This window comes from Lissotriton vulgaris, chromosome 7 (assembly GCF_964263255.1).
Source record: "Lissotriton vulgaris chromosome 7, aLisVul1.2, whole genome shotgun sequence".
Taxonomy (NCBI): domain Eukaryota; kingdom Metazoa; phylum Chordata; class Amphibia; order Caudata; family Salamandridae; genus Lissotriton; species Lissotriton vulgaris.
Window position 1 is genome coordinate 790,874,768 of NC_141695.1, and position 22,800 is coordinate 790,897,567.

The 22,800-nt window shown below is 48.4% G+C and overlaps 1 protein-coding gene across 1 annotated transcript in view; it reads right to left on the reverse strand.

Annotated features, from left to right (window-relative positions):
* Positions 1-22,800, reverse strand: part of RNF213 (ring finger protein 213) — a 2,876,335-nt gene that overhangs the window by 1,151,771 nt on the left and 1,701,764 nt on the right. Inside the window, exons 24-25 of the mRNA XM_086931045.1 lie at positions 7,433-8,648; positions 7,069-7,262 (exon numbers count right to left, since the gene is read on the reverse strand). Coding sequence (XP_086787171.1) covers positions 7,069-7,262; positions 7,433-8,648 — 1,410 coding nt within the window. The remainder of the gene's footprint in view (positions 1-7,068; positions 7,263-7,432; positions 8,649-22,800) is intronic.

Consider the following 22,800-nt stretch of genomic DNA (forward strand, 5'->3'; position numbering starts at 1 on the left):
TCGTCGCCGAGATTGGACGAATCTGAACAAGCACATAAGTTGGAGAGGACGCTGAGGACATCACCATAGAAAGCTTTGGTGAGGAAAAAGTCACAGTAGAAGTCACTGCCGTGGCTGCCTTACATGAAAACGGCAGAGTAGTCGCTACTTTGGTCACAAGCCTCTGAGTTGACACTAAAGACGCAGTCTTTTTAGAGTCTGTTGCCTTCACAGATTTCTCACAGGATTTTTTCCTCTTCAAAGTAGAAGGCTCACCAGCGTCAACAGTGAGCTGGGCCTGTCTTGCCACCTTAGCCTTAGGAGTAGACATCTTACTTTCAGCCATCCTCTTTCGAGACCCCACAGAAGACCCTGAGGCCAAACTTCCTACCTCAGAGATTGGATTATCCTTGTCCTTAATTCGCTGCAACCACAGCAGCAGGCGACCCTCTCTGCCTCTGAGGGTCTTTGGAGGGAAGGTGCGACAGATCTTGCACTCCTTAGCCTGATGATCAGGATACAAGCAGTAGATGCAGAGAGTATGAGGATCTTCCTTAAATAGCCTTGCCTTTCCCCAGGATTCACAGGCCCTGAACAGGGACTTTGATGTAGACATATTTGAAAGTGAAAACTTTCAAAAATAGAGAAGAAACTGAGCAGAGCTCAGAGAGACTCCCTATCACACGACGTGCGGTAAAAAATCTGAGAGCCTGGGTCTCTGGGGAGAGCAGTCTGGTGGGAGCTGTGGCCTGATTGGCTGCAGTTTGGTCTATACATAATGACTTGGATAGTCACTAATGTGGAAGTTTTCTCCACTGTAGCTGGGGCTACTTTACTTCCTGGTTAGGTATAACTGTTATTTGCTATGTACAAATGGCATATTACTGCTTTTTTATATACCGTGGGACTCCCACTCCGACGACGGGGAATGATTCAGGCATGTGAATCTATGAAAGACACCCCTAATACTGGAGAAATATAGATCTTTCCCTGAGAATAAATCCACATCGAGAGCGTGATGATGGGGTTAAGTATGGAACCTGTAAAGAAAAGGTGAAAGACAGGGTGAGATAACCTATCAAAGAAGATACCCGTCCTGCCATGTGTCCCACCTCCCAGTCACTGCAGTTAAGTCGGAAGTTGGTGCTTTTAAGCAAAAAGGCCAACGGAGAGAACAAATATAGCAGATAGTATGAAAAGTTACTTTCATCCACATGCGAATTTGTCAGTGTCAAGCTCTGCGGGATAATTTCTGCAGCTCACCAGCATGATTAAATGGGTGGCTTCAGCTAAACCTTTGTACTTCCATGGTGGTAGAGCTGGAAAGAATTTTATTTTTCCTATTTCAGGTCATATGTTTTACAGAACCAATATACACTACAATCAGTGCCTAATCTCGTCATGCATCACTTCTGCATGAACCTCCCTGTGTCAGTAGAACAACAAAAAAGATTTACGGGTGTGAACTTGGATACAGCCATCTTTTGGGATGGAAATGTACCACTGCATGGCGGACAGTTGTTTGTCCCTACCTGATGGTCGACTGTATCTCGTATCCTGGTTTTGTTTTTTTGGCACCAATGTCACACTAATCTGTAAGAGCCTACGGGCTAAGTCTGTCCCCAAACAAAATACTTACCTTTGGTAACAATTTATCTGTAAGAGACATTTGTTATGGATTCCTCACCTTAAAATTACCCCAAGGCGGTAGACTGGAACAGGAGAATTTTTCTTCAGCCGGACCCCTGGGGGTCGGTAGGTGGTGTTGGCCGATTCTGCGTTCGTCGTTGGAGTTGTGGTTGCCGGAATGACATTGAAGTACCTACTTAGGCGCTGCCCCTGCACCCAGACGTCAGTTCTTTACACCACATTCCACGCCAGAAGCGCAGATCTATTCAAGATACTGTCCACAGGTGAACAAAACTAGGGCCCTGAAGGGGGGTTCCTTACCCTAGAAGTCAGTTCCCAGAACTGGGAGGATGGGTGGGATGGTGAGGAATCCATAACTAATATAGGTCTCTTACTGATATATCATTACTGAAGGTAAGTAACTTGTTCATCTGAAAGAGTCTATTAGTTATGGATTCCTCATCTTAGAATCGATACCCTAGCAATACCAACCCCGGAGGTCGGTCTGCGAACTAAGTTCACACCAGAAAGTCCTGGAGAACTGAACAGCCAAAGAGGCCATCTCTCCGGACTTGGCTGTCTAGGCAGCAGTGTTTCGAAAATGTGTGCAAAGAAGCCCACATAGATGCCTGACAGATGTCATGAAGGGGGACTCCACGTCCCAAAGCAGTAGTGGCTGCTGTCGTCCTCGTGGAATTGGCGCACAACCCAACTGGAGGTTCCTTTTTTACAAAGGAACAGTAGATTTTGATGCAAACAATGACCCATCAGGAGAAGGTTCATTTTTTGAACGGCCCGACCTTTCTTGGCGCCCACACAGCCAACCAAGAGCTGATTATTTACCCTGAATTGTTTTGTGCGATCCAGATAGAATGAAAGCGCACTTTTTGGATCCGTGGCAGGATTAAAGCGGGCAAAGTGACTGTCTATCCTATGTGGAAAGAGGTAACCACTTTGGGAAGAAAAGAAGGTAGGGTTCGAAGGACAACCTTATCCGGATGAACAGCAAAGAAAGAAGGCTTAGAAGAAAGAGCCTGAAGCGTACTCACCATGCGAGCAGAGGTGATGGCAACCAAAAAGGAAGTTTTAAGTGTCAGAAGTCTGAGAGGGCAGTTCTGTCCACTAGCAGGATACAGGAGTCCAAGAGGTACAGTAGCCTTAGGGTAGGTCTGACAAACCCAGGATAGAGGCTGAAAGATCAGAATCATAGCCCGAATATCCCAGACTCGCTGCTCGGGGAGAAAAGCCCAAAACTGCACTGTGTCCAGAACGGCTCCGATGAAAAGGAGCTTCTAAGAAGGAATAAGGTGTGACTTCCGCATGTTGATGGTAAACCCAGCGAATGCAGGAGGTCGGCCGTAGTCTGGAGGTGGGAGATGACAGCCTTAAGCGAGCCCACCTTCAATAGCCAGTAGTCGAGATAGGGGGATACTGAAACCCCAATCTACGCAGATGAGCTGTGACCACCGCCATCACCTTCTTGAACACCCCAGGGGCGCTGGTAAGGACGAAGGGGAGCACGGTAAATTGAAAGTGCTTGTGGCATCACATGAATCGTAGGTAACGCCGATAAGCCGGCAGGGCGGGAATGTAAAAATAAGCGACCTGCAAGTCCAACGCCATCATCCAGTCTCCAGGGTAGAGGGCAGACAGGACCTGAGCCTGTGAACATTTTGAACGTCTCCTTCCGGAGGAAGCGGTTTACAACCTGATATCCATGTTAGGACACAGCCTTGTCCTTCTCGGGCACCTCTCAGTCCTCCTCACCCTCCTCTGGTAGCCACTCAGGGCAATAGGGAACACTTGGGGAGAACAGTGGTACAAAAGTACCAGTCGGCGCCTGTCCAGACGTCGGTCGACGCTGGTCCAGCTCCGTGTCCACATCGAGGGGGAGGCTGGGGTCAATGTTGGTGGGAACACACCAGCGTCGTAGGCATTGCTACTCAATTCGGTGCCGGAGGAGGTTTTCACAAGGCCGACCGGTGCCAATCCGGATCCAGGCCTGGATCCCTGGTAGCCCTGCGGTGCAGAAGCCGCTGGCATCGAAGGTCTAGAGCCCCCAGCCGAACCGCAGGGCCCGAAGGCGCGCTGGCGGAGTGAGGCTGCCCAAAGATCTAGTGGAGGGCTTCGTAAAAACTACAAAGTTGGGCAGGGGTCGCCCCGGCTCCCGGAAAGGGAGGGAGGCTCGTGGTCAAACCAACAGGGTACGTAGTTGACACAACACGCTACGTGGGCGAAGCCGGACAACTACCTTCTGCAACTGGAATTGCCCGACGGATGGGGAGAACGCGAAGAGCGACAATGCTTTCGCGCCTTCTTTTTGTGCTTTGACTTACCCGAAGACAAAGACTTTGACGATGAGTGGTGATGATGGCTCCGTGACCGGTCCCGCAACCTCCCTGTTGACCGGGACCTTGAGCGGCACGGAGCGGACTGCCGGGCCTCGAGAAGCTTTCGGGACCACTCCCACAAACACTACGGGTTCATAGCCTGGCAATTAACGCACAACTTCAGGTTGTGGTCATGCAATAAACTCACAAACAAGCACACTACCGCTCCCTGCTATCAGGACATTAACTGTTTTCCCTCCTACAATCCACGAGTGGATGTGCCCTCGTCACCCCTCCCCAAAGGAGACATGGTGCAAGTCAACAGACACACAACTTGAATACTACCTGACCCCCTTGTATCACTGGGGACATTGCACTGAGACTTGAAATGCGCCTTGAGCTAATATGGTTAATTTTGGCTAAATTGTATCTCTCTCGCAGGCCGACTGTTGTGAAGCTCTCCAATATCTTCGGGTCTGGCTTGCACTATAGCAAACTCCAAAAATAAATAAAGGCACATGAGGTGCGGGTCCGTAACCAACATCAATTTGTAACACGAGTCGCAAGCCTTGCAGCCAGTTCGAGGACCAGATATCCCTACGTGCACAAGGAGACGAACGACTCGAAAAGATGTGGACAAAAAGTCGCAAAAAGAGTCAAAAAGTCACTTGAGGTACAGCTCTCTCCGGATCTGCTCTGGCTGGTGCAGAAAAAGAAAGAAATAAAGTTAGCGTGCAGGGGCGGTGTCTAAGTAGATACCGCAACGTCATTCGGGCGACCACGATACCAACGACGCCGCGGAGTCGAACAACGCACCTACTGACGCGCAGGGGTACTGCTGAAAAAAAATTCTGCTGATCCAGTCTGATACCTGGGGGTAATTCTAAGGTGAGGAGTCTCTTTCAGATATAAGTAGATCCTGGACTTGTCCTGTGGCTTAAAGGGGAGCACCAACCTTGCCCTCATTGACAGTGGACGTGTCACTGTCATGGGTTTTGCACATTAAGTGGTGGTGGCCGTGTAACATGTTTTGTGAATCATTAGTTGAGACCAGACTTTTTTTTTGGCCTAATAGCCCATTTGTGCAAAGATCTGCTTCTATGAGCTTTCCTAGCTTTTTTCAATAACATCCTAAGTGAATGCTGTACATGGTTGTGATGTAGCCTTTGTAGCACATGCATGGTGTGTGTGAAAGTTAGTCAGGGTGCTGGAGGCCTGTAGGGGTCTATTTTGGATACTTTAGACCTGGCATTTGCACAGGATTGAGGTTACGTTGTTTTTTCAGAACGTGGAAGTGTATTGATGGCCTTCCAGAAGTTGAAGGGAGGAGATGTAGACCCTGAAGTGAGGAGAGTGAAGACAGGGCTCCTTTAGAAATTTGCCTTTGCTACCAAAAAGCTGTTGATTATTCTTTTCGAATACTGCCATTTGGCAGATGGTAAGAGAGAAGGTAAGGACTGTAGACTATGTTCTATCAAGGTGAAGAAAGCTTTAGGTAACGCCTGACCTTTTCTCTTTCTCACATTACTCTTTCAGTTTGGCTAATGACAGCCAGGTGCCAAAGCCCCACGCCTCTTTTTGCTTTGTTTGTGGGTGCTTCAGACTGGAGACTACCCTGCTGTGAGAAACATCACTTTACAACAAAGGCCGTTCCTGGGGAGCAATCTGGAAAGGATACTTTAAAGGAGAACAACCCCACATCTCCTGTCTGAGTTTGGTATATAAAAATTGTACACCCACTGCCTTACTTATGTTCCAGTTCCATTTTTTCTATGACTAAGGAAGGAATGCTCACAAAGTACTCATAGAACTGCTGTGCAACCAAACTGGTGTATGCATAACAGCCAGCCTCCCAGAGGTGAGGTTACATCAATTAAAGTCTGGATCTCTTGCTGTCTGCGCCCTAAATCCTGCCTGTCTGTTGAAAGAGTGAACGAGCCTGCCAACCCTGCAGGAGGAGTTTATGTCTAGGAGGAGCTAAAAGCAGCATGTCCCAAGTGTCTGTGGGAAAGCCTGAAGAGAAACTAAGGTGAGCTATCGGAGGACCCTTGTGTTTGCTGGCCTGCAGTCTCTCTGTGCTGGTTCCAAGTAGGAATTTAAAAAACGGCAACCGTAATAGCCAAAGCACAGTTGGGGCTGTGATCATGATTCACATTATCAGTCTGAATGTGGCAGCAAATGCTGAGTGATTGACTGGTGCAAGCCGCAACTCTCCAGAGTGATTGGCCTTTGTGTGGCTGGAACTCATCACTATGTTTGATCAGTCAAAGAGACTGCATCTGAGGCTGTTACAGAGGACCCAACGGCTCTGACACTCACCTGTTATCCAACTGGGTCCGCAAAAGCCAAATACACTCCTTTTTGCTTTGGCTGAGTACATTCCTGAAATGCTAACACAGCAGATGAAATGCAACTAAAAAATGGCACTGCTGGCTGAGGAGCAACCTCTGTGGAGAGAGGGTGCCAGTGTGATGCGGAGCAGGCAGCTCCACCTATCCAACAGGTACAGAACCACTTTGTGTCCTAAGACTGAGAACTAAGACTAGAGAACACTAATTTCATTTCAAGAGTCATCAACCTGCACATCAGCCATTATCACGCTATTTCATCATAACACATAGAAAATGGGAGGCCCAATAAACTGGATCCGGAGAGGAGATCGGGGGAAAATAGCAGATAGGGGTTCACCATATTAATAACAATGATACTAAATTACATGGGATTGCATTCTAGGGTGCATTAAAGTAGTTTTACTTCTTGAAAAGATAATCATTGGGTTGGATATTTATTTATTGGTTTCTTGTGTGGTTGTTGCAGTCTGAGCTCAAACACCCCACACTACCTCCCTGAGATATCTGTGACTGCTCACCATAGCTACCACGGACAGCCAAGTAAGTGTTGAAAGGGTTGAACTTTGTACTTGGCCTTGTCATGTAAGCCATAGTAGGACAGCCCCTAGGGTATCAGCAGAGGAACATTTCCTCAATCCCACGACTGAGACCTAGATATGTTTTATGTTTTCTGGACTTTTTGTTTCAACCACATTTATAAAGCTCAAGGTAAAAACTTTGACAACTGTAGTTACGCTAAGGGTTTGAATTAATTCACTTAAACAGCTCAATATACATACCGAGGAGGTGATATCGATGTGGAATATGACTGGCCTTCTTTCATACATGGAGCTCAGGAAAGGTAGGAGTGAGCAGAGCACTTTACTTTCATCCACAAATGGATCAATCATGCGAATTGTTTTTAGTGTCACGCTCTTGTCCGCATAGGTTTCCTGGAGATTCTTGTGGAGTCTTTTTACATAGAGAGATTTCCCTAGAACCAATTATATGTTAATAGTTAAAATAAACACACACACACACACTTGTGACATTTAGGATCAGCAAAAATGTACGCTAAGCACATGAAAGCAGGGAAGCAAAATGTTATAACAAATGGGATTAGAAATATATTACTTATTGCTTACTGTTGTTCCCAAAACTCACCAACTGCTGCTCTCTTTGAAGAAACAATCCCAACACATGTTCTGTTTTTGAAAACAGCTGCTGCTGAGGGGATATCCTTGGTTACAGCAAAATGGTTGTTGAGATACTCCTGCACCTTCTTTGCTGGCTCGAGTGGCACAACATGCACTTTATACTGACTAAAGACAGAGGGTATGTAGTTGTGCTCTTTGTTGGAGTTGCAGAGTAGCACCAAATTGTAGTCCTGTGCAGCTTGAGACTGAAGTTTCTGGAATAAATGCTCTGCCCTGTAACCAACATCATAACTCAGTTCATCCGCGTACAGAGCTGTGTAAATCTTCTGTCCAGAATAGCCCTGGGTGAGGCACCTCCTCAGGAACAACTCCACCTGCTCGAAGGTCGTTTCTGGGGTGCACAGCAGCACTTCATCATAAGTAGGGAGTTCCTCCTTAGGACTGTGCATGTAAATGGCTAGAGCACAAAGCAGGATCTCTGCATGAGGGCAAAGAATAAGATTAGGTCGGCCACAACTTAGACTCGGGGGCAATTTTCGGTTTATGGTTTCAGTTTTTTGTGCCAGAATCGAAAGACTAAGTCCAAGTGCCTCAATATCCATGCATCCAGGAACTAAGGAGCTCATAAAGGTCATGTAAGAATCCCAGATCATACCTAGTTTGTTGACTATTGGTTCCTCATTATTCAGATAAATCCTAAGATCCTTTATGTTCCTTATTTTCTCTGTGTAGGTCTCCCCGAGTGAAGGCTCTGCAGCAGCTCCCTGTGAAACACTCATACCTGTCATTCTATTTTTCATCAAGTGCAACTTGTGCTTGGAAACCATCTCCATAAGGCTGTGCTTGTTACAACTGGGCTGGATGAATGAGAGCATCATAAGGGTTTCCTTACTGACGGCAGCTCGCTCAAACTGCTGGCCCAGATAGACAAGTTGCTCTGCCGTGTAGTAATTAAGATAATAGTACTGAGAACGTTTACTCTCTATGAAGGTCTTCCATTGCATCAGGAAATGCTCCATTCTTTTGCAGATGGTGGGGAGCAGTTCAGTTAGCTCCCCTTGAACATCAATCCTTCCAATGACTGGCAAGTTGAAGTCCATACTGAGAGAAATCTCATTCTCAGAGGAACAGTATACCTTGGCCTCCCATTTCCTGAACAGAACATTACCAGAAGTATGTAGATCAATAAAGGACATGGCAAGCCTGTAAACATCAGAGTGAACCTGCAGTGAGAGAAAAAGCAACCATAATCAGAAATTATATGTCTTTTCCTGAAACGAGTAGTTTCAGAAGGAAGTTTACAGATGTTAAATAAGAGTAACCTCTAGGACCCATAGTTGTTGCTCTCTAAACGTTGTAGTGTAAGAAAATAACTACTTTACAATCATCAAGGCAGCATCTTGAAGTAAAAGGTAATTACAACACTGTAAGTGTTCGTCACAGGGATTACAATAATGTTATTTCATCTCTTTACTAACTGGTAAATACTATGGTTCCCGTTGTTTCAAACTTCTTTCTAAGCCTCCATGATCTTCCTAATTGAGCCACCCACTTGCCCCTTATTATGACTCACAACAGCCATATAGCCAACGAGTTAGGGAAAGCAGATTATTAATTTGCATATAATCACACAAGAGTTCAGGATTTACAACAGTAATGTAATTTTCTAAAGGTCATTACATTAGCTATGTGGGTTATTAAACCATTTCCACTTACATAGTATAACCCTAAGTAGACACCTAAAAATGTCATTATTAGACAAAAGAATATATGCATTTTCATCAAAATCCACCTAGCAGTGCCATTAATTTACATTTCAAACATTTTTAGGGCTCAGGCCTAGCCTACACTGCGTAAGCAGTGTGGCCGTAGCCCAGAGTACTTTTCTCAGGGCTTTTCAAAATGTACCTAGGAATTCCACGCAGTTTGTGCGTGTTATTTCCTAGGTGCATTCCTATTGGCCTTCGCGTGCATGTGCATTAGAAACCGAACACGCAATAGGCCATAGGCGGTCGCGTAGCTCCGCCTATGGCCTATTGGTGTCTGTTATGCGCACCAGAAGGCCATATATCTTCATTTATCTCGGCCGTCAAGGCAGAGATAATTGAAAACATATGCTGGCAGGGCGCGCGTGCACCACTCGCCGGCGTTTTTTGTTTTTAACAATAGCGATTGCGAAAGCGATCGCTTTCAGTGCTGCTTGTTTTTCATGTTTCCGTCTGCTTTCTTGTTCATAGTTTCCACCAAATGGCGCTCTATACTCATTTTAAACTAGTTTGTGACGGTCTTTAAGGGAATAAAAAATCGGGGAAAGAGGTAAACCAAGAACGCGCAGCAACTGTAACAGCTCATGCCTCCTTTTCTGTTTGCCAAACTTCCTGTCTCCCCGGAGTTGTTATTCCAGGTGGGTGTGTTCGCGCGGCACAGTGTGTCTCCTGGTTGACACGTGCTGCCGAGGGAGCAAAGGACTGCAGAGCACCATTTATAATCATTCACACCGTTAACAGAAGGCTGTTATGAATCACCGCCCTTTAGACTTTGGTATTTCCGGGTCGGCTTCTCTGCGTTCACTTCATTCGGTCTATTTATTCACGGAGAGTGATCGTGATTGCAGTGTGAGTGCAGAGTGAGTGTGAGTGCAGAGTGAGTGTTAAGTCAAGTCAGGGACATTTGTATAGCGCACAAATCACATCCTAGGAGTCTCATGGCGCTTGCCGCAATCTCTGACAGAGGAAAATAGAGCAATTAGTTTGCAGAAAGCCAGGTCTTTAACCTTTTACGGAAACAGCCGTGTTCATGGGTGCTACAGAGATGAAAGGGCATTTTTTTACATGAAGCAGGAGCCAGAAACGAGAACGCACGACCACCGTTTCTGGAGGTTCGTATTCTTAAGGGCGTCAGCAAAAGTTCGTTTCTGGATCCAAGTTCTCTTTGAGGCCGATACCATCCAAGTTTTTCGGACCAATATTTGGGGCCTTTTTCATATATCTGTCTATATGCAGCGTCTTGAGAGTGAGTGCAGAGTGAGAGCAGAGTGAGTGCAGTGTGAGTTCAGAGTGAGAGTGAGTGCAGAGTGTGAGTTCAGAGTGAGAGTGAGTGCAGAGTGAGTGCAGAGTGAGTGTGACTGCAGAATTTGAGTGAGTGCAGAGTGTGAGTGCAGAGTGTGAGTGCAGTGTGAGTGCAGAGTGAATGTGAGTGCAGAGTGAGTGTGACTGCAGAATTTGAGTGAGTGCAGAGTGTGACTGCAGAGTGTGAGTGCAGTGTGAGTGCAGAGTGAATGTGAGTGCAGAGTGAATGTGAGTGCAGAGTGAATGTGAGTGCAGAGTGAATGTGAGTGCCTGCAGAGTGAGTGTGAGTGCAGAGTGAGAGTGAGTGCAGAGAGTAGAGTGAGTGCCGAGAGTAGAGAGAGTGAGTGCAGAGTGAGAGTGAGTGCAGAGTGAGTGCAGTGAGAGTGAGTGCAGAGTGAGTGCAGAGTGAGCGTGAGTGCAGAGTGAGCGTGAGTGCAGAGTGAGAGAGTGCAGAGTGAGAGAGTGCAGAGTGAGAGAGTGCAGAGTGAGAGAGTGCAGAGTGAGTGAGTGTGAGTGCAGAGTGAGTGCAGAGTGCGAGTGCAGAGTGAGTGCAGAGTGTGAGGAGAGTGAGTGCAGAGTGTGAGTGCAGAGTGTGAGTGCAGAGTGTGAGTGCAGAGTGTGAGTGCAGAGTGTGAGTGCAGAGTGTGACTGCAGAGTGTGAGTGCAGTGTGAGTGCAGAGTGAATGTGAGTGCAGAGTGAATGTGAGTGCAGAGTGAATGTGAGTGCAGAGTGAATGTGAGTGCAGAGTGAATGTGAGTGCCTGCAGAGTGAGTGTGAGTGCAGAGTGAGAGTGAGTGCAGAGAGTAGAGTGAGAGTGAGTGCAGAGTGAGAGTGAGTGCAGAGAGTAGAGTGAGAGTGAGTGCAGAGAGTAGAGTGAGAGTGAGTGCAGAGTGAGAGTGAGTGCAGAGTGAGAGTGAGAGTGAGTGCAGAGTGAGCGTGAGTGCAGAGTGAGCGTGAGTGCAGAGTGAGCGTGAGTGCAGAGTGAGCGTGAGTGCAGAGTGAGCGTGAGTGCAGAGTGAGCGTGAGTGCAGAGTGAGAGAGTGCAGAGTGAGAGAGTGCAGAGTGAGAGAGTGCAGAGTGAGAGAGTGCAGAGTGAGAGAGTGCAGAGTGAGTGAGTGTGAGTGCAGAGTGTGAGTGCAGAGTGTGAGTGCAGAGTGTGAGTGCAGAGTGTGAGTGCAGAGTGTGAGTGCAGAGTGTGAGTGCAGAGTGTGAGTGCAGAGTGTGAGTGCAGAGTGTGAGTGCAGAGTGTGAGTGCAGAGTGTGAGTGCAGAGTGTGAGTGCAGAGTGTGAGTGCAGAGTGTGAGTGCAGAGTGTGAGTGCAGAGTGTGAGTGCAGAGTGTGAGTGCAGAGTGAGTGCAGTGTGTGAGTGCAGAGTGTGAGTGAGTGCAGAGTGTGAGTGAGTGCAGAGTGTGAGTGAGTGCAGAGTGTGAGTGAGTGCAGAGTGTGAGTGAGTGCAGAGTGTGAGTGAGTGCAGAGTGTGAGTGAGTGCAGAGTGTGAGTGAGTGCAGAGTGTGAGTGAGTGCAGAGTGTGAGTGAGTGCAGAGTGTGAGTGAGTGCAGAGTGTGAGTGAGTGCAGAGTGTGAGTGCAGAGTGTGAGTGCAGAGTGAGTGCAGAGTGTGAGTGCAGAGTGTGAGTGCAGAGTGTGAGTGCAGAGTGTGAGTGCAGAGTGTGAGTGCAGAGTGTGTGTGAGTGCAGAGTGTGTGTGAGTGCAGAGTGTGAGTGCAGAGTGTGAGTTCAGAGTGTGAGTGCAGAGTGTGAGTGCAGAGTGTGAGTGCAGAGTGTGAGTGCAGAGTGTGTGTGAGTGCAGAGTGTGAGTGCAGAGTGAGTGTGAGTGCAGAGTGAGTGTGAGTGCAGAGTGAGTGTGAGTGCAGAGTAAGAGTGAGTGCAGAGTAAGAGTGAGTGCAGAGTAAGAGTGAGTGCAGAGTAAGAGTGAGTGCAGAGTAAGAGTGAGTGCAGAGTGAGTGAGTGCAGAGTGAGTGAGTGCAGAGTGAGTGAGTGCAGAGTGAGTGCAGTGAGTGAGTGCAGAGTGCAGATTGAGAGTGAGTGTGAGTGCAGTCAGTGCAGAGTGAGCGTGACTGCAGTGTGAGTGCAGAGTGCAGAGTTAGTGTGAGTGCAGAGTGAGTACGGAGTGCGTGCAGAGTGAGTGCAGAGTGAGCGCAGTGTGCAGAGTGAGCGCAGAGTGAGAGTGCAGAGTGAGAGTGCAGAGTGAGAGTGCAGAGTGGGAGTGCAGAGTGGGAGTGCAGAGTGAGAGTGCAGAGTGAGAGTGCAGAGTGAGAGTGCAGAGTGAGAGTGCAGAGTGAGTGCAGAGTGAGAGTGCAGAGTGAGAGTGCAGAGTGACTGCAGAGTGAGTGCAGAATGTGAGTGCAGAGTGAGAGTGAGTGCAGAGTGAGAGCAGAGTGTGAGTGCAGAGTGTGAGTGCAGAGTGTGAGTGCAGAGTGTGAGTGCAGAGTGTGAGTGCAGCATGTGAGTGGTGAGTGAGTGCAGAGTGCGAGTGAGTGCAGAGTGCGAGTGAGTGCAGAGTGAGTGCAGAGTGAGAGTGAGTGCAGAGTGCGAGTGAGTGCAGAGTGCGAGTGAGTGCAGAGTGCGAGTGAGTGCAGAGTGCGAGTGAGTGCAGAGTGCGAGTGAGTGCAGAGTGCAAGTGAGTGCAGAGTGTGAGTGCAGCATGTGAGTGTGAGTGCAGCATTTGAGTGTGAGTGCAGAGTGTAAGTTCAATTGTTAACGCATCCACAATTAACTATTGCAGCAATCGCAGTATGGTGCACTTTACTTTTAAACATATTCATCTAAAGCGCAGCATGCCACCATTGCTACAATTCCAATCCAACCCACATAATTCCACTACACACCACATGCATACACTCCATAACACATGGCTAAAAGACATTGCCATTTACAATCCCATTAGCTCTAACTCAAATAAATACGAGACCTATTGCATTTCCAATGTTTGCTTTTAGATACAATTGTTTGTGAAATTGCCTTTATTTGCATTACTAATGGCATATTCCAATGCAATCAACACTCGATATGGCATCTTTCAGGGCAGCCTGAACAATAGCCTGTCAAAAACAGCGGTATAACTCACAGGTGCTGAAACTCAGGTTCCACCCCCGGATTTAGGGGTAGGGGAATATCAGGGTTTCCTTATGTGGAGCCTCAGTTGGCCTGCCGAACAGAAACTGAAACAGCCCATCCACCACTGGGCTGCCTGCTCACGACCGGTCTGCCTTATTTAAGGCAGGATGACATTCACTAGTTTTCCCTACCTGGGTCAGTCATTCAAGGCCGGTGGTCGCATGCATGTAACTCAAAAAATTGCACCAATATTTTAGGAATTTGTTTCCGAAACAAAAATGTGTGCAGAGTTAGGCTTCACAACATTATCTACAGGGCAATCTGCCCTGCTTTAAATGCATTTGTCACACTGGCAGAGGCACTGAAGGCTTAGAGTCCCATGCCAGGCAGCTCGGGAGGATATGTTGTCCAGCACCAAAAGAGTGTAAGGTAGAGTCCACACTGATTTGGTGGGCTGCCTGCCATGGTCCGAGTCTCTTTTGGTGCCTCCAGGCATAATTATAAGACATCGAGTATCACTGCAAAGTATTAGAACACATGCAAAGTACCATAATAATAAAAGCCAAGTCACAAATGCCCAGAATCCACCCGAACTTCTCTACTCAGACTCTTTAACTACAGCCCCACTTTTATCCACCTATGATTGGAAGTGTTTTGTGGACCAGAGATGAAATGTATGGGGTGTATGACTGAAAGGGCACTAAGACCAAGATCTTTAGTTACTATGGCGGGTAACTGATTACTATGACAACCCAGCATCCTGAGGCCTGCATAAGGATAGATTGTCAGGCATTATTTTCAGTGTTTAGGCAGTAACTCAACATCTGCCATATTATTTAGTAGAAGAAATATTTCATCAGAGCTCCGTTAAACTGGTCTCAGCTTTGCAGGTGAAGCCAATAATGAATGCTTCTCGCTTTGGCTTGGGTATCACTATGTGGTCATGAATGCCCATATGCCCGGGATGTTCGTCACCCCCCTCCCAACACAATCCCCAAGGATGGGAAGACGGACGCAGTTCTGAACTTTTGGAAGGCGGGAGGGAGTCACCCCCCCGGCCGTATTTATTAAAATATGAAACAAAATTAAAACATTAAATAAAAGTTTCATAATCATGTACAATTTTACATTTATTACATTTCGATGAAGACATGTTATTTGGCTAACCTTAACAAATCTCTAATACAAAGGTATCCTAGCCGAGTCTAACATCCTCCAAATGCATACTTTCTAAATTAAAATTGTACATCCTAGCATTAAGGGCCAACGGCAAGGTCTTAACCGGTGTCAGATCCCTACTACCAAAAACTCTCGCCCTCACGGTGTGAGTGACGGCCGCGCAGAGGACTGTACCCTCATGGCCAACTGTAATTTCCCTTGTTTTGTTGGGGGCCCCTCTTTCCGCTCGACGCCATCTTAAAGGTCGTCCGAGCACCCGTGTGAGGTATCTGTAGGAAGGACAGCGTGGACTCCCCCCCCCCCCCCCCCCCCCCACCCCCACACTCTCTATCACATCCGCCGTCGCGGATATCCGGGCCCCGGGAAATTCGTAGGAGGGGCATATAGCCGCCTCCTCCCCTGGGAGGGGCCTATGGCCGTCTCCCCCCGGGCGCTCCCATCCATAGTGGTTGGCGCCCCCCTCTAGGGACCTTGAAATTACTGCTCACCGATCATGACCTTACCGCCACAGGCCGGATAGTTGACCGGCTATCCGGCCCCCCCAAACTCCTCCTAAAGGTCATGCTTCCTCAAACCCCTTAGCCATGCTATGAAGTCTCCTATGAGTAAAACATTCCCCTCCCGGGACAGGTGAACCCCATCATTCAGATACATGTGATCACCCCGAATACACCCATGAGGAATGCTATGCAACTGCGCCGAGCGAAACAATCTACCAATTTTATTGTTAACCTTCTTCACCGAGTGGTTCAGTGCTGACACTGAAAGGCCCCCCCGCCACACCTTTCTGGGAACCATGTGAGACCAGGCAATCGTGCACCCCGAGATTCTTTTTGCCAACCAGCTAACGGCCGACAACATTCACTCGAGTAATACTCGTCTCCCCAGAGTCACCAAGTTATTGCCCCCCAGGTGTATTATGACTACAGATGGCGGTGACCTCTGCCGCCCTAAGAGACCCTCAATAAACGATTCGAATTGGTCAACACAGAGCCCGCCCCTTCCATGGAAGGTCACTCTGTACCCGTATTCCCCAGCTGCGCGAGTCGCGTCACCTGCTTTGAATACGTCCCCAGCCCGCCTCACGTATGAGTGGCCCATGACCCAAACCACTTTCTCCTCAGACGGTGATCCATGACCGCTGGTCCCCTGGTACTGGGTCGACTGCAAATTCCGCCCCGCATGACATGCTCGCGAAACTGTAAATCAAACAGAAGACAAGAAGCGTGAGTGCATGTAACTTGACTTCACAACATGTGCAATCGCACATACCTTTTAAAACAATTCGAGGACCATCGTCCTAACTGTTTCACTTCTTCTGAACTCTGACCCCTGGCTGTAGCCTCAGTAGCAGCCCCTATCCTAAAGGAGTGGGCCCCGAAATCGCACGGGTCCATGCCCGCCGCAGCGATTGTCAGTGCTAGCACCCTCTGAAACTGAAACCTCGTCAGTGGGGTGGCATCGATGTGCCTCAGCAAACTACCCCCCATGTATCCGCCCTCAGTGCCAAGTATTCCTCAATACACATTATCGGGCACGTGGGGGACCCTCGCACGCGCTGGACAACAACGCTAGTTCCCATCGCTCCCTGGTCAGTTTTGGACTTAGCTATCGTGACTATCATCGAATCACCCCTAATTAGGATGTGATCCCTGCACAAGCCACCCTCCACATCTTTCTTATTTCTTGCGACGAGTTCGCTCACCCGCATAGCCCCATGGAACGCTAATGCGAAAGCTGCCCGGAACAGCACCGCCTCGAATTGGGAGGAGCATGTCGTGCCTAGTCTTGCCATGAGCAGGGACAACCTTTCTAAGCCTATGGGTCGCCTTACGTCTTGCTTGCGCCCCTCGAGGCGCTGCCAGCCGCGAAGGGCTTTTTTCGTCAAAAAGGAACCTGTTGGGTCTTTGATGCCATGCACCTGCGCCATGAAAGAGATGGCCGCCCTGTATCTATTGGCTGTAGCCGTTGATCGGCCTTCTCTGTGCAGTGCTACCAGGAACCCAAGGAAGGAATCCTCCTGACCCCAGTTCTGACTCCCTGTCGGACCCAAAAATGCACAATAGGAACGAAATGCTCCTTTGTATGCTTTCCTCGTCCTGGGGGCTAAGCTTGCTGCCACGAGGTCTTGTAATCCGGGGCACCGATTAGCCAGAGTGCTTCGGGGAATGGTGCAGCCACTAGGTCCGCTGTAGGTAGATAAACCCTGAACGCCTGCATATGTGAACGAGAGAGTGCATCAGCCGCATGATTCAGTACACCCGGCACATGTTTCGCCCTGAACTGTACATTCAGTCTCATGCAAAGCAGCACAATTTCCTTTAACAGTCTCAAGATCCATTTGCAGCGTGCTGCCTGTTGGTTAATGCATTCGACAACAGTCATATTATCGGACCAAAATACCACCGAGCGGTCTCGGAACTCGTTCGGCCATGCCATCAGAGCAACAAAAATAGGGAATAGCTCGAGGAACCCTATGTTACCTGTGAGACCGCTGGTGTGCCACCACGTCGGCCATGTTTGCGCCGACCATCGATTACCAAAGATGGCGCCAAATCCCACGCTTCCTGCCGAGTCGGTCCACAAACCCAGCTCGTCCGAGGACGCTGGCGGCTTGTTCCACACCACTCGACCGTTGAAGTCCGCCAGGAATGCCAACCAAATGCGCATGTCCTGGCGAACCTCTGCAGACAGTCTCGTGCGGTGGTGTCCTTCTTTGAGACCAACCATAGCTTGGGCAATAGAGCGTGAAAAGGGGCGGGCCATTGGTATCACTCTCAAGGCAAAGTTAAGCTGACCCACTGCTTGCTGTAACTGGTGCAGGGTCACTTTCGCCTTACCAAGGCAAAGTTCCAGGGAAGCCCTGAATTTAGACACCTTACCTACAGGCAAACGGAAACATCCCTCCACAGAATCAAGCTCAATTCCCAGAAACTCGAGTGAAGTAGATGGTCCAACAGTCTTACCGGGTGCCAATGGCACTCCAAACTCCCTCATAAGGATGCAAAAGTCGTGTAGCGCCTGCGCACATTTCGTGTCGCCGGCTGCTCCCAAGACCAGAAAGTCATCTAGGTAATGCATAACATGCCTATGCCCCGTGGCCTCGGTGAATGCCCACTCTAGGAAACAGCTGAATTTTTCAAAATAGGCACAAGAAATGGAGCAACCCATCGGCATGCATTTATCCATGTAATAACGCCCTTGGAACGCAAAACCTAGCAGACGCTGATCCTGTGGGTGTACCGGGAGCAACCGGAACGCTGATTCGATATCCGACTTCGCCATCAGCGCTCCGGGGCCCAGGCGATTTAACATGGTGACGGCATCATCGAACGATGCGAACCGCACCGAACAGACTTCTGGGTCAATAGCATCGTTTACTGAGAAGCCCCTTGGAGCAGACAGATTATGGATCAGCCTAAACTCCCCCGGGTCCTTTTTGGGGACCACCCCTCACAGGGAACAGATGAAATTCGCCACTGGCGGGAGCCGAAAAGGCCCAGCCACTCGGCCTAGTCTCACCTCTTTATCGATTTTTCTTTCCACAACATCTGGATTCTGTTGAGCTGAAAGCTGGTTTTTGCAAAAAGGTTCCCCATGAAAATCCCCCGCCGGGATGTGGAAGCCATATAAGAATCCCTTCCTCAACACCCCAGCGGAGACATAATCCGGGTATTTGTTTAACCAAGGAGTCATAGCCATGAGATCAACGGGAGTAGGCAATTGTACCCAACAATCCACCTCAGTTCTGCTTGGACCCTCCTTTACCTCCCACCCCGCTATTTTTTGATCTGCATGAACTCTCCGTGTGAGAGGGATTCCCACAACCCGCACACACGTGCTTGAACCTACATGTACCTTGCGGTCTGTTGCAATTGCCTCTATTGAAACCCCAACAGACCCCCCGCTTTCCACCATTCCCGCCAGATTTCGGCTGGTGATCGTCGCCGGTGCCTGCTCGAAAGGGCACCGCGGGCTTCTGGCGGGAAACCCCTGACCCATTCCCACCTGGCGAGGAAGTTTTTGCCGCCCCAGGCAGGAGCTGTTTATGCCAAGAAATGGAGTCGAGGCAATCCCATGTCAGAGAGGAATCATACTCCTTTGCTTTACGGAACTTCATGTCGTAACCTTTCCATTCACCCCCCTCATACGTTTCATAAAAATCCATTATACGTGCCTGATAACAAGACAGCTCGGGCAATACCTCGGGCTTACGTTCCCCAATAATTGCAGTAAACATTGCAAAGGCCTTAGCCCAATTTGTTATCGTCTCTTCAACCCTGAACTCTGCCATCTTGGCGCGCAAGACGCTCGGGTGCCACAAATCTTTCTGTGTTTTAGCATACTCCATCTCGCGATGGTCAGTTAACAACAAAAACATACTGACATATTTGTCTGCCCAGATCAACTCTTTTGTGGCCAACGGTATATGCTGAACCACCCTCTCCCTCCTTGAGGGTAATGAGCCCTCCCCTGCCACTGGCAAGGCGAGCTTACCTGGTGCGGTCGTTGTTCCCGCCGTTTTCTCGAGACCTGCTGCCAGTCCTTCTGGTGTCGCCTATGGGGAGACAAGAGGGAGATTTGCCTTCGCGGCATCCCGTGACTGCCGCAACTGCTGGAATAGTAATTTGGCCTCTTCTGCCGTGTCTCCTGGTGCCGTAGCACCTCCTGCCTTCTTATTGAGCCATGCGGCCAACTGGGTGGCCAATTTAGGAGGCATATCGTCATCGTTAGCGGGCGTAATCACAACCGGAATCGGTTGACCCGCGTCAGGGGTTGGTACTGGGCCATCGGCTGGTACGGAAGGGCTGACCGGGGGCACCTCAGGGACCGGATCCCCCCCTGCCGCCGCCCTCCTCTTGACCCGTTTCCCTCTACCCTCAGGGACAACACCCGGCAATGCCGGGCCTATTACCTTCTTCGGGTTACCAGGCTTGTTCATTGCGGCCAGTTGCTTCTTGATGCCCGCCATATCTCGACCAAGCGCTGGGACCTGCCCGATGCTCCGTTCTATTCTCGCCATTCTGTTCACCAACATGCGAAGCACCTGGTCTGTCTCGGAACCCTTTCCTGCCTTCTTGCCAGACATGGTTTCGATTATCTCCTCCGGGTCGATCGACACGGTCCTGGATCCTTCGCTGTATAGTCACTGAAAGAGTAACACAAGAATTACAAGTTCTCAAAAAATGGCTCCTTGTTACGTCGAGGGCTCACGAGCAACGAGTGGGTGCAGCCTTCCAAGCACAGGAACAAGAGGACGCTTCTTCGGATTCCCGCTCTCTTTATTCTTCTTCGGGAGGGCGTGTACCCGCCCCAGGTACGCCTACTGGGCGTGGTCATCGGTGTAGGTGTCTAGGACAACCCTTCCTGGGTGGGAAAGAGGCGCGCCCCGGCTACGCCGCTTCGGGCATACCAGTCGAGACACGCCCCCCGCCCAAAATGGTTTCCCGGGAGGATCAGGGCACCCGATCATACGTTCGGGGGGACCGAGTGGTCGCCCCTTTCCATTGATGAAAGATACCCAAAGCGTTTATTGCATGTGCAAAACACATTCCAACTGGCATTTCATACTAATTTGACTGAAGCATCTGCCAATGCAGCCTAGACTGTATTATGGCAAGTAATAATTAAACACAATTAGCATCAATCTAATGACACAAATAACTTTCTAGACTAATGAAAAAAACATCCGATATAGGAAGAAATGAAGATTCCTGTCATCTTCTAACAGAGGCATTGGCAAACACTTTGAAAGCAAATCTTGGTGTAGACAAAACACAATACTTAAGAAAGAAAGCAAATGTGTTTTCTAAAATCAACTATGCTCTTCAGGTAACAGAGGTAATGATTCATATTTTAGAAATATGATTTAGGTTGCTGCGACAATCATTAAAAACAAGTTAATTTCCTTCTGTAACGCTTTTTCTGGTTGCTCCTCTATCTAACCGCAGATTCCTCACCTTGTGTAGATTTCATCAGTCGTCATCATTAACTATAAGAAGTGGACTGGTGGGTGGCATCGTGAGGATCCATGCTGATGTTGTTCTGCTCTGGAAGCAATGTGCAGAGATGCATATAAGTGCTACATAAGCATGTTGTTAACAGTTGCTTTTTTAAGGTCTCCGCACCCGCAAAACAAAGAACACAAAATAAACAAATTGGTTTTGTCCAGTGTGCATAACTCTATCCTTGTGACCTTTTTACATAGAAAAGATTTCAGTTCAGAGAACGGGGATATGGAAGAGTCGTGGAAGAATCTGTGGTTAGACAGAGTATCCATCAGAATAGCATTACTTAAGGTGAGTAACTTATTCTTCTCATAAATACTTTCCAACCGCAGACTCCTCACCTTGTAAATAGATACCAAAGCAGTACCTTCCAGGTAGTGGGTCTGTGAACTGACTCAGATCAAAAAGTGCTGCAGGACCAAGCAAGTATAGTGCCAGTCATGGCAGACCTGGTTGTTAAGGCAATAGTGCTTTGTGAACGTATGAACTGACACCCAGGTAGCCGCATGGCAAATTACCAGTACAGACACCCAGCGTGCCAATGCACTGGTAGTAGCCTTGGCACTGGTGGGCCTGCTTCATAGAGAGTATATAGTGAATTTTGCAGAGAACAATCCAACAGGATATGGTCCTTTTCGGCAATGCCTTGTCCATCTTCGCCACAGTGAATCCAATAAAGAGCTGATCGTTCACGTAATGCTCCTTGATATATTCAATGTAGAAAGTTAAGGTTCTATCAGGATCCAGCTGATGAAGTATCTCCAACCTAGTGTGATGAGGACAGGTGACGAATGCCGGGAGAGTAATTGTTTGCCCAACATGACAGGAGTGACCCCTTTCAGTCACCTGTTTGTCTGGAAAGTAGTGTACAGTGGGTAGGCAGAGATGGCTTGTAGCTCACTTACATGCCATAGCAGTGTTATAACAATAAGGAAAACCGCCTTGAGAGTGAGAAGCCATAATGGACTGCGGTGAAGCAACTCAAAAAGAGTACACATGAGGAATGTGAGATCTAATTTCAAGTCGCACTGAGGCATAATGAAAGATGAAGGTGGAACAGTGCTGCAAGCTTTCCAAATTAATGCATCACACCAGGTCATTTCAATAAAAATTCTAATGCGGAAACAGTAAAAAATCTGAAACAGCAGATAGTAACCCTTAATTGTCAACAAAGCAAGTCCTTGCTCGGATAAGAACAACACAAAAAGCAACACTTCATATAGTTTGGCTAACAGGGAAACCCCCAACTGCAGAGTACTGCACCAAACCAAAAACATGTCCCAGCGGTAGGCATGTACTGATTTAGTGGAAGGATACCTGGCTGCTAAGTTAACATCTACGATTTCAAGAGGAAAATCTAATGTAGTCAACTGTCACCACTCAATCTTCAAGCATAAAGATGGAGATTTCACAGGCCCCGGTGGAGGACCCTGGTCTACTGCTGCAAAAGAAGGTCCTCCAGAAGCAAAAGACTTTTCGGAGGATGGATGCTCAAGCCCAGGAATTTCAAGTACCACACTCTCCTGGCCCAGTCTAGTGTAACAAATATGACTTGGACCTGGTCACCCCTGATCTTCTTCAGAACTCGGGCACGAGAGAAAGCTGGGAAAGCCATACAGGAGTCCAGAGGTCCACTCTGGATGGAATGCATCTCTGAGATAGAGGCATTGTGGATACTCCAGCATGCAAAATTGCTGATATTACGAATTTTCTGCATTGGCAAAGAAACAATACGCAGAAGATACCCTGCATCACCTCAGAATGCAACTGCCACTCATGGTCTACTAGGCATCGCTGAGTTTGTCCACCCTGGCATATAAAGATTCCGCCAGGTGGTATGCGACAAGGAATTTCCCCTGCCAATGCAGCCACCTTCAGAGGCATAGCCTCTTCAGAGAGAGAACCCACTATGATCATCTGTACTAGCCTCCTTTTGATAGTGGATGGGAAGACTTTCAACATCAAGTGAATGGTCCACAACCCCAGCATTTTGAAGTGGAGCTGGGCCTTAGCCAGAGAACAGATGCCTCTGATCTCCACCTCT